At 39.5% G+C, this 12,569-nt stretch overlaps 1 protein-coding gene across 1 annotated transcript in view; it reads left to right on the top strand.

The window, feature by feature from the left end:
* malrd1 (MAM and LDL receptor class A domain containing 1) overlaps positions 1-12,569 on the top strand; it is a 50,958-nt gene that overhangs the window by 21,986 nt on the left and 16,403 nt on the right. The window contains exons 19-21 of the mRNA XM_056365089.1: positions 4,778-5,023; positions 5,665-5,822; positions 11,514-11,694. Of these exons, the coding sequence (XP_056221064.1) occupies positions 4,778-5,023; positions 5,665-5,822; positions 11,514-11,694 (585 nt within the window). The remainder of the gene's footprint in view (positions 1-4,777; positions 5,024-5,664; positions 5,823-11,513; positions 11,695-12,569) is intronic.

A 12,569-nucleotide genomic window follows, 5' to 3' on the forward strand; every position in this document is an offset into this window, starting at 1 on the left:
CAACTATGTTTCCTTTGCTTCGTTTATTTATGCAGAGCTCCTGTAGGTGTTTGCTGTTTTTCTTTTTTCCCCGTTTTTCCTGTTTTGTTAGTTTTGTTTGCTCTGGTTCATCGGTGTTCCTCTACTTTCTCACCAAAAGCTACTTCCAACCTGCCACCCTTGGACTCAAGCATGCACTGCTATTGTAATTTTTTTTTCCAATTTCCCTGTTGGAGCTATTTCCACTTATCATCATCCATCACATCACCTAAATTGGATTTACTATAATCCTACCTTCTCTTTGAATTGCCTTTCAAAATGTTTCTCCCAGTCTGAACACAATGTCACTTTGTCACTTGGTCAGAAAAGAGGCTTTAGTCTTGTTTGTAACTGCCTTTTCCGCACCTACCTATTGGTCTCCATTCATTCAAGGATGAGAGTGAAATCTCTTTTTGAATTGCATTAAGTTTTCTTTGATTTTTTTTTTTTCAGTGGAGAGCTTAGACCGGGCCTGAAACCATTGTTACAGTACAATGGGCCTGTAAAGCCCAGTGAGACACTGTGGCATTTGTGCACTGTTGCTAAATAAAAGCTTTGACCTTTGACAGTTTTAGTATAATATAAAGTCAAGTGCAAAATTTCACAGTGGCAGTTAAGATCAGTAAGACAAAGACTAAGGCTCAACAAGGCCAATGGTAAAAAGCCTGGCTTGTTTGTACTGGAGTGATAATGAAAAAGCCAGTATACTTCTGCCACAGACTGGATGACCTGATGAAGGTCAGGGTGTAGTAGGAACATATTGTTGTTATTATTGCTCCTGAAGGAACTAGCCACTTCATAATGGCTTTTTTAATTCCATTGTGACAAGAGAGAGATTAAACTGCAGTTTCCTCCTTACTTTTAGTAAATAACTGTCCCTTGAGCTGATTTCTCATAAAAGAATTCAAGACACAGTTTGATAAATAACTCACAGTAAAAAGTGAACATAACTTTTCCTGATTCAGAAAAGATATTAAATAAATAAGATGCTGCGGATAATTACAGTGTCAATGACTGCTGGGATATTACAACCTTGTCTTGAAGTAAAGTGAAAATTTCATTCCAGAAATGTATTAGATTTTTTAATTTTTTTTAATTAAAAACAAAACTCAATGAATCTAAATGGCATGATCAAAACACGTGTGCTCGAGGTCTTTGGTCCAACATGCTCCTGTCTGAGCAGCCTTGTCCTACCATTCAGTTTCTACCAGAATTATGTTGCGATATTAAGGACATGCACAATAAAAAAAAACAAGAATGACGAAAGTCTGTCTGTGAACTACTGAAGGGAAAACTCAGAAACATTTGTCACCATCTGACTAAAGTGAGCCCCATCATTGTCTGTATCTCAGACTTGGGAACTATTCAACTAGAAGAAGTTCCCCTGCATCCCTTCCATTCTCTAAGAGGGAACCCTTTAAGAAGTGACAGGAAACAACAAGAGCTGATTAATTGCATTGTCACTGCAGCTATAATTGACCAATTAAATTTATTGCCTGTCTCTTGTATTGGATGTTGGGGAGAAGAGGGAGTTTCAGGGCTGTCTGTGCCCAGAAAGGGATGAGGCTGAAGCTGTGTGGCCCCTGCAAGATTCCCCCTGTGATTTTGAGCTGTTAACAGCAGCGGGATGTGTATGATTTTCCTTACAGCTGTCTCTCTTTCTCTCTCTGCAGAAACAAAGGCTCATTTAGTGCTGATAATCCACACATCTTAATGTGATTTCACTGGAACTACTTTCTATTGAAGAAATAGTTCCTCTGAAAATTGTTGACGGTGTTTTTTATGGATTAACCAGAGTAACCGGGACGCTGTTTTTGGAAAGAGATGCTGCTGCTGCATTTTTAAATGTAATTTTTCAATGTTGCAATCTCCAAAAACGAAATTCAGCTCCTGTGTATCAGAGTGTAGGAAAAAATCAGATGCTGATATCTCAAAACCTGGACAAATAAAACACACATGAACACAATATGTAGATGTAGTATAGTGATTTCAGAGGTGTACTCTGTGACTTGTTCAAAACTAATGCAGTGGCACAAATAAGCTTATGTATATATAAACTACCAGCTCATTTGCTTAAGCTAATAACTTATATGTGTATATAAGCTAGAAAAGTTACAATTACTACGTTGAGAAATACCGAAAATAAAAATATGGGAGAAGAAGCAGAGGATGTGTTTGCTTTTTCAAAAACATGACGGGATAATTTTCAGAACAAGTAGAAGCAGAGCAAATAAAGTGGGAAGGAAACAGAAAAGAAATGTGATTCTTCCTTCCATTAAGAGAGCCTGGAGGGTAAAGAGTCGTGAATGACGAGGAAAGCTGCTCTCACTGTCTTTGTAGTAGCTGCAGAGGGTGTAGAGTAATAATGATGAGACCAAAGACTGCAGGAACTGTAATTATATACTGAAGCCCCTCAGGGGCATTTTCCTCCACTGCTTCATTCTATATAATACCATCTCATTGCATGATGGAGTGGTGACACCCTGTATATATTTCATGCGAGCTCAGGGTGCACAAATGAGTTTAATGCCAGTTGCAGTGCAGTGCATTTTATTATGGCTGTAACAAGACATTGTGGACCAATACCTGCAAACCATTTTAATGTAATACGCTGTCATCGTAGGCTAAACACATTCAGAGATTTCTGTGTATGCATACCAGCTGCATGGACAAAGAATTTAATATCCAGCCAAGGCTTTACATACAGCATGTGGGAAATGTCTTGTCATTCTCTGCTTGTACAATGTTTTGACTTTATAAAAATAGGCAGCAGAAATCTCTTCCTAATAAAAAGTTAAACTGATGAGAAATTTATTACCTTTACTAGAAAAGGACTGGATTAGGGTTAGGGTTAGCTGCTTGTGAATTAGACAGAAACTTCTCTTCTTCCTTCGTTTTATTTTGAACTGTGCTGTTTCTTGTCTGAAAGAAGCCATTAGGAACATAAATGTAAAGGTCACCTATGTCCGATTGACATTAAGCTATCAACTTAAACAGATAGATGAAGCTATCACTGTTACACATGTCTGAAAGGGGCTTATGTTTTAAATACAGTGCTTGGGTGTGTTTTTCTGTCATGTGGTGTCAGTCTGACAATTGCTTGGCAACTTTCATTGACAGATGAAATGAAGCAAGTCATCCAATTTTGACAGACTTCCCGTTCCAGAAGTAACTCAGTATGATTTGATCACCAGAGGGCAGTATGACACTCGGGGTGACTGACCAGCATGCTTCAAATCAATGGATGCTGGCCCGGTGATGAGGTCACATTGCACACAGCAATGTAAAAGGCCAAAAGTTATCCATGTAACGCAGTCTGCACCTGAATGAATTAGGTAAAATGAATTCACATCGTAACAGGTGAAGAACTGTAGATGTAATGACACTTAGACTGTTCTGGGAGAAGTGGCATATTTATTACCTTCAAACATTCACTTTCCTTTTAAATGAATTCACCTACAGCTTCAGTATGCTCCACAGTTGGTGGTGAGTCGGTTTGGCTTCACAGTTGGGAGCCGTGGCTTCCTGGCTTCCTATGTGCCTTTGTTGGGGCACATTGCTTCTGGTCCTGTGCGTCTGAAGAGGAACAAAGGATTAGGAGGGACTTATACCCTTTTCTCTCCTTTAATTACAGGGACCACCCCTCTTCATCACGCCTCATGTCCCTCTCTAAAACTCCCTAAAGCCAGGCACTGACCCTGTTGGAATGCCTGGCACCAAAAGAGGCAGATTCCAACCCCTTCCAGCACCACTACCCTATGATACACTGATTTGGGCTTATTGCCCCATGCTCCTTTGTCCTCTTAAGCCTCTCAAGGGGACCCTGATGGTGCATGCAGATGGTCTCCCCACTCTTGAGTTGACTTCTTACACTCTGAAGTTAAAACTGAACTCTTGTGTGTTTTTTTCTGTAATGATGAAGCACATAGTAATTGTTTTACTGAAAAGGTGTTAGTTGAGTATAGAGTTTTCTCTTGCACTAATTTTCACAGGAATAGTTTGACATTATGGCAATTACACTTATTTGCTTTCTTTTTAGTTAGATGAGAAAATCAGTACCACTCGCATGTCTGTTTGGTAAATATGAAGCTACAGCTAGCAGCTGCTTAGCTTAGCTTAGCTTAGCTTAAAATAAAGACCTGAAACAAGAGGAAACCGCTGGCCTGAGTCTGTCAAATGGTAACAAAAACCACCTACCAGCATCTCTAAAGCTGACTAATTACCACAGATTAATTATTTGTTTAATATATACAAAATACAAAGTGTAAAATTGACAAGTTGAAATTGTTTTACAAATTAAGAAACCAAGTTATAACATGAGCTTTTGTTGGTAGGTGAATTTTTGTTACCATTTGACAGAGCCAGGCTAGCTGTTTCCACCTATTACCAGTCTTTATGCTATGCTAAGCTAAGCTAACCGGTGGCTAGCAATAGCTTCATATTTACCAGACAAATATGAAAGTGGTAAATATGTTCTCAATTAACTCTTAGTAAGAAAGTGAATAGGCATATTTCTTGTAATGTGGAACTATTCTTTTAACAGAATAACTTGTCATTTGAGCCCTTTTTCCCTCCTCTAAAACGTTGTTAATGTGTATTTGTATGTGTGTATGTTTGCCACCAGACATAATATAAATTTACCTTCACCTTGATAGGAAAGCTATTGTTTTATATGAGAACATACATAGCCACAGATTTATGTTGGCAAAACAAACACAAGTGGTTTGAATGATATTTTATGTGTGTGTCTCATTTCCAGGCTCCTGTCCTTCAGGCTTCCTGCCCTGTGAAAATGGCCGGTGTTTCACCCGAGGGCAGAGTTGTGACTTCACAGATGACTGTGGCGATGGCACTGATGAAAAGGATTGTGGGACTTCCTGCTCCTTTGAGAACGGTCGCTGTGGCTGGAGGAGCTCCCTAGCTGATAATTTTGATTGGACGCTGGGGACTGGATCTCTCCAAAGCATACGGCCTCCATATGATCACACTTTGATGAATGAAGACGGTATGCGTTTGTAAGATTTTCCCTCCTTTCCTTCATGCATTTTGTGAGTTGTTCATACAGCTCTCCGTAATGTTTAATTCATGCACTGTTTTTCGCCGCTTCAGTGAGAAAATCAATGAGCTACTTCCCAGTATGTGAATGTACAGCGAGTGATTGATGCAGGGCAGTAATCCCATTATACCATGTGCATAGTAAAAGGCAATACACATGAATAAATGAATAAATGAATAAACACATATGCACACAGGTGCATCTTTTAAGTATTTTAAAATTATAAGATTACTTAAGATTTGATCATTTTAAAATGCCACAAATCTGCAGAGGGAAAAACACAACAGCACAGAGACTCTCCTTTTGGTTTTGTATTCAGACATTGTCCCAAGTCTTGTTATGACCTTGACTTGACTGAGAAACTTTCTGAGTGGTTCCTGTGTCAAAAGGCAGTGGGACATTAGGAGATGTGTCAGAGATTACTCTGTGACCCCTGACCCTCACTCCCCCGCCACACTGTTTTTGACCTTTCTGTAATTTGTCACTGGCTGCAAGAGCTGCCTGTGCAGAGACAGTTTTTAATCCCTCTCTGCCTCTTCTCCCGCGTTGCTGCCCTTCTCCTCTATCACTTCCTGTCTTCATCTCTTTAGGTCATTTTGTCTATCTCGAAGCTACACCAGTGGGACTCAGAGGGGATAAAGCTCATATTAGAAGCTCTGTTTGGAAAGAGTCCAGTGACAGCTGTAAGCTCTCCTTCTGGTACTACATTTCCCATAAGGCCTCAGGAACCATCCGGCTGCTGATCAAGGTAAACCATCTACAGGAGTGTGTTTGCACAGAATCATGATAAAGAATGATAAATCTATCTGTGGGCTGTCCATGGTAGTTTATGAAACGAGCTCTGCAGACCCACTGCCATCCATCAAACATGGTTACCATGGTTACGCTCAGTCAGAAATGAAGCCTGATAATATTAAATCATGTTAATGTAGACAATAATCGGATCATATTAGTGGTGCTGTCTAGTGGTCTCCGTAATTTGGTAAAAAGAGCGGTGCGGCTGTCAGTCTCTGCCAGTGTTCGATCTATAGGGCGGCTGTGGGGGGGTTGAAGGATGTGGTGGAGGTGAGTGATGGGGATCATGGTCACCCCAGAGCCCAGAGCAACCCCACCCCACCATCTGGGCATACACTAGTCCTGCCAATTGTCAAAGCTTCTTGCTTGTTAGGTGTTCAGCTGTCTAGTTTGCGTATGCATGGTTGACTTCCAGGGATTAAGATTTCTACTTGAAGCTTTCTGCCATTGAAATTCTGCTGTGATTTACTCTGCCTCCTGCCAGTGGCCTGTATACTCTCAACTTCATTTAACTTTGTGAGGTACAAATCAAGGTCCAGGTGCAGCGGTTGTGCATGAATAGATTCATTCAGTGGTGTGAATGTGTAGTAAAATGTGTGTGTCACATTCTCACATATGCACGGCGAGTGCAAGATTGTTAGTGCGTCCTTGTGTGTGCTACAGACACTGTTTATGCAATTTGCAAAACAGATCAGCAAGTTATGTAAATTTTACAAAGTACTTTTTTTTTTTTCTTCAAATTTGCATATCATTACTCTCGCAAAAAAAATTATACTAATGCTGTCTCACGCTGCAAAAACCAAATCCTGAAGGCAACAGAACTCATGGTGTTACTGTTTTAGGAGAGAAAATCTAACATTTTCAGTGGATTAAAGGTCAATCAGCATCTCAGACTAAAATGGGCCTCAAAGGGTAAGTTTGTATTTTTCTTATCGTCAACAATCCCATGACCAAAAGACCAAAGCCAACCATGAATTGATCCCAATCACAAGCTGGTACAGCTCCTTGGTGTGGTTTACAGGTGACTGACAAACCAATAATACTAATAGGACATTGGAAAGCAACAAATCCAATGAAAAGACCATAAACATCCCTGAGTTGATCCAATCAACAAGTATAACATGTGTAGTCAAAACCTGATATAGCTTATTCCTCCATGTCATTGGCTGCATTTATGTCAGTGTGGCTCACCATTGCATAGGTAACATACATGTATATCTTAATTACTGCTTACTTTGAGTGGATTGCCTACTGTTAGCTGTGGTTGCTAGCACACCAACTTTGTGGCGGAAAATATTTCTCAACAAATGCACAATTTAGTCTTGTTTGAGAAACATTTGGTCGTCTATTGGGATTCAGGACAAAAACAAAAATACAGACTATTAGCAGCCTCATCCTTCAAAGATTTTGACTTTGCATTAAGATGTTATATTTATTGATCTAATTATTGTACAAATACTCTACCAGCCTACTATGTTATTGATCGTACATTTAAGCCTCCATGGTGCAGACTGAATAACACTGCTCTCAGAAATTCAAATCATGAGATTTGCAACATTTTCCAGCCCAGCTCGCTGGCTATTTGATTGATTATGTGACTCTCAGAGAGGGAGGAGATGATTTATGCATGTGGACTACTTTACATGTCCTCCTTAGATGGAAAATGTAAAATTTGGCCTTTTAAAGAAGGTCAGCTCTTGACATGAAAATGAGGTGATGGAATCATTTACACAGACACACAGACTCAGACAGAGGGTGGTGAGTTCAGAGGTCATCCTGTATTATTTTAGACATTGAGTGAAGTGTGTTGTCTGCATTTTTTTGTGGAGCGTGTGTGTGTGTGTGTGTGTGAGAGAGAGAAAGACAGAGCAAAACAATATCTCAGTTCAGCCTCACAACCTTAAAGTCATGACATATGAAGGATGTATGACATGTGTGACCTAGGTGGTTCAAAGGCATTAGCACTCACAGATTATTGCTTTGTGCAATAATTTACAACATTACAACATTTTTATTGCCTCGATTTTGCCTTGAGTGAAAATGGCTGCATAAATACAAACACATTTGCACAGGCATGACTATAAATACACACACTCACACACTCTGAAGCATCCTAATGTAAATACATGTGTGTGAGCCCTCTTTTAAAGGTTGATTGAAGAACAAAGGGGGTTATGGTAATGGCACTAGAGAAGGGAGGGAGGGTGGGGATTATATTTACCTGGCACATGCTTTCCCCCCTGTGAAGTTCACAAGGGGCTCAATAGGCCTGTCTGTTTATATCACTGATAACTGTCCTCAGCAGCAGAGTGGTCTGAAAATGAACAGTAGGCGAGGTCCTGAACAAAGACGAGGTCTCATAATGAATGAGGAAGAGCATAGCAGTCAGTTTTCAAACTCCCAAACTTCTGCATGTGATGTGTTTGCATGCATGTTTTGCAGTGTGATGTAAGCATGTTCCAACATCTAAACCTTTTGTTAGAGTTAGAAAAGAAAGTTTGGTGACAAAAACTCACTAATCTCAACAGTATAAAGCTTCTGTCTTAGAGAAATTAATTTCAATTTTTGTGCACGGAATATATGACATTTCAGACATTGTATATATATAAATATATATGTATGTATATCATATTTCATTTTGTGAGAGCAGGCAGTTTGTTTTCTTTCCATACTGACAGATGTATTTTGAATCAGCATACTTTTTATGGTAATTGAGATAAATTACTTTACAAGGAAGATGCATAGCCTGCCATTAGCACATTTATATAGTTATATATGGTGTAGTGGGTTCAAATGTGGTCTGCCATTATGGTGAGCCAAGCATCTGCCCGTCAGCCAAAGAGAAGACGCTCTACCCAAGTAAAATGCAGCATGACAAGTTGTTCTTGATTTGAGGCACAGCCCTATCATAAGAACAACATGCTAACGTTCTCAATATGTTGTTACATTATTTAACTAAGCAGAGATTGAGTAGAAAAAAGTGGTTGCACTCTGAATTGAAAGTGAGTCGACAGAGAAACAGCTACTAGCGTTTCCATAAAATGAAAAAGCCATGAATACAAATTGGATCTCAGCTTAGTGGAACATTCAGTATATGGTGAAGACATTCAGGATTTCAAAATTTCAATAAAATAAGCATTTTATTGTGATTACAGCTTTCTTTGTTCTTTTTTTTTGACTGTCACCGGGGGGATAATAAAATGAAATTATGCAAATGTATATCCACTCTTCACGTTGAGCAAAGTGAATTTGTGGTTGCGTTGCTCTGACTGCGAGTTCGGGAAATGAAGCTTCAAATTGATCGAATAAATGCCCCGACTGATATGCCACCCAGACATCAAGTGTGAGATGCGTGTGCCGGTATCATACTCCCGTCAGTTGCTCTAAGGCTGGTTTTATGGATTGAGCCTTTACTCCATGACATAAATCTGGATAAGTCCTGCTGTAACGCTGCCTATTAATCTATGCTCTACTCTCACAGTAACAAGATTATTTCAAGCCAGGGCTCCATTGGCATAAAGCGGAGGAGACAGCTTGTGCATGCCTCACCCAAGGGTGCATTTTAATAGGCTTTCAAACTGAAGAGTAGAATGTGACATTGCTCGTCCTCTGGTTTTGAGTACATTAGACCAGGTCTCTTTTACTGCAGTCATTCCTCTGGCCACATCTTGCAACTTCAAGTACAACAGGTTTGATGTCTTAATTTGTAAGAGCCTACACTACGTGTAATGTTCACTCGTTCACCTACCATGTCCAAAAAGTTTCACACTGCTGAGTTTGATTCTTGTCATCGCACTGCACTAAAGCTGAATTAATGATCTTGCAGTCATTGTGACACATTTAACCTCTAGACCAGAGGAAGCTGTCATGAATTACTGCAGAGTTAAAACAGTCTTAATATTAGACTCCTGAACTTTAGGAGGTGGGATAGTTAAAGCTTCACTTTCCTCTATTAAATACTCTGTGGTTTAACCAGGCAGCGCTTCTCTGTATTGACCTGAAGCTGAAGTGGATTTTAACAATCCCTCAAATCATCTTAAGTGATGTATGTTTATTCCATAAAATGGATTTAATTTAGCAAGAGAGGCCCTTCCAATCCATATTACCTCCTCTGAGTTGGCCAACAATGAGATCCTGGGCATGTTCATGTGACGCATCAGGCTTGTTTTGGCTTTACACTTAAAGAGTAAGGCTGCCATTCTTTTCTCATGAAAAGAATGAAACCACCATGTTAGTCCATCCCTTAATACTTTCTGACTTCCCTACCCTGTCTGTGGCACTCAGCCCAAAGTACTGGTTCTTATTGAGGATGCACAACCGTGCTTGCAGCTCTGTGAGCCTGTACTTGGGTACAGAAGTACTGGTGATGGTGATGTTTTGCATGTAGGTTCCAGGTTAATCATCCTCATCCTAGTATAATCTATTGGCATGCTAACATTTGCCCGTTAGCATTAAATTCAAGTATAATAAAATATAAGAGTACAGATGAGTGGGATGTCATTCGTTTGGCTGGTGTTATATTTGGTCATAAACCAAAGTAGGGGGAAAATAGAAATTTGAGGAAATCACCAAAGTCATTACGATTCATCCGCCTGAGTCCATGAAAAATCTGGACCAATTTTTATGGCAATCCATCCAATAGTTACATAGATATTTCAGTCTAGACCAAAGTGTTGGCCAAACTGAAAGAACATTATTTGTTGAAAATAAGGAACATATTGAATATCACCAGACCTATCCTTTGATGTTTTTTTATTTATTGTTTTACCCTTTTCTTTATGCTTTTGTAGATGTAACTATTGAAGGTGATACTAATGTTACCATATTAATGCAGATTTTTCCTTTCGTTTCCACCCTTTTATCCCTTTTACATAAGGGAACTGTTTTTTTAGTTTTGTGCTGTAAAGTTCCTTGGTTTAATCTGCCACTGTATATGGTATGTACAACCTCTGTGCTACTGTTAAAATTTAACAAAGGACAGAGGCAGCTTTTAGCTTTTTACTTCATTTTTACTACATTTTTTACCTACCTTATAAATTCTGTTTTAAATTCCTCACATACTTGAGTCAGAACTGTGTAAAAATGTCTCATTCATGTTCTTGACATGACATTAAAAACCACCGGTGAGACTCTGGCTCGTAACACGTAGATCCACAAAACCCCTTTTAAAGTCACATTTGTTGTTTCATGATTTTAGTCATGATTTAGTGTCTTGCTGGTACCATGGGAAAAGACAGAGAGGACTTAAAGAACTTAATATCTTCCATATGTGGCATGAGAGAAAACCATTACCATAACTCAAGGAGAGCATAGCTTCACTGTGAATAGCAGGTCTCAAGGCAGAGGAACTTATTACTGCAGTGTTATGCTAATGAGACTTTAATGACTCCCCTCAAATGGCATTCACTGTTTCTCAGCAGCAGCAGTCTGTCCAGAAGTTAATTTCAGCTCAATTTAACTTTCACTCTTGACATGTGACACTATCATACTCAAAGTCTATATTTGTCACAATCATCACTGCTGTAGCTTTCAACCGACTTTGAGGCTCTTTGAAGAGATATTCCAGTTGACAATAGTGTAAGCAGAGCAGTGTGTGAAATGCCGCCGCATGATGATCTTTTGTCGTCGCTGCTGTTCTCCACAGACGGAGAACAATCTGTTGGAAGTGTGGAATAAAACGGGGAATCAGGGGAATGAGTGGAACCGAGCTGAGGTCCCCATGAGGAAGCTGAGGAACTTTGAGGTGATATTCGAGGGGGTGCGCTCGAGGGATGTGAGCGGAGGAGCTTCCCTGGATGACCTGGAGTTCATAGACTGTGCCCCAAGTAGGTGATATATACCAACAGTGCGCACTTTTTTAAGCAGTTTGAATTTTTTCAACAGATGGAACCAAAATAAAATCTGAAAATCTGGCAGGTCTAATTAGACTACTACGACCTATAAATATTTTCAAAAAAGTATTTTTGCAAATGACATTTTTCGAAAGTCTCCACACTACCAAGAGTTGATTTGTACGGAGCCCGCAAAGTCCGGAGTTTATATTTTTTGTGTTTGTTTGTATGGTGCATCTTGAGCAGAAGACGGGGTGACAGAGTTTTAAGCACAATACGGGATGTCTGGCTCTTGGGATGGTAGTGTAGATCAGTCAGTATGTCCACCTCTTTGTTCCGGACTAAAATATCTCAACCACTATTGGATGATTGCTACTTTTCATAGTCCCCAGATGATGAATCCTTATCTCCTTTCATCTAGCACCATGATGAGGCTCAAATTTTAATTTGTCAAAATTTCATTTATGATGCAATATCTGCAAACCTAACAACATTTCCATCAACCTCATCTGTACTTTGGATTTTGACCTAATCAGCAGATGATAACACGCTAATATGTTAAACTAAGCTGGTAAACATTACACCTACTAAACATTTAGGCTGTACCTTTAGTGCAGCTTCAAAGAGCTGCAGACTCCCACATGCAGTCGTGTTATATGATAGAGGTTCGGGCATACTTGGCAGTGTCACTGGCTTTTCACAGATTTGTTTGCCTAAGGACAGCATTACTCATGGAAAATAACTGCCATTGTAATGAACACTGTAAACTGCACAGATAATTTAGTATTTTAACAAATTGGCAATCAGCAGGAACTGCAGCTACAATGAGTGAATCCTGCACTCCCATTCCCACTGCTTTTGTTATTTAT

This window comes from Seriola aureovittata, chromosome 20, assembly GCF_021018895.1.
Source record: "Seriola aureovittata isolate HTS-2021-v1 ecotype China chromosome 20, ASM2101889v1, whole genome shotgun sequence".
In the NCBI taxonomy this organism is placed as follows: domain Eukaryota; kingdom Metazoa; phylum Chordata; class Actinopteri; order Carangiformes; family Carangidae; genus Seriola; species Seriola aureovittata.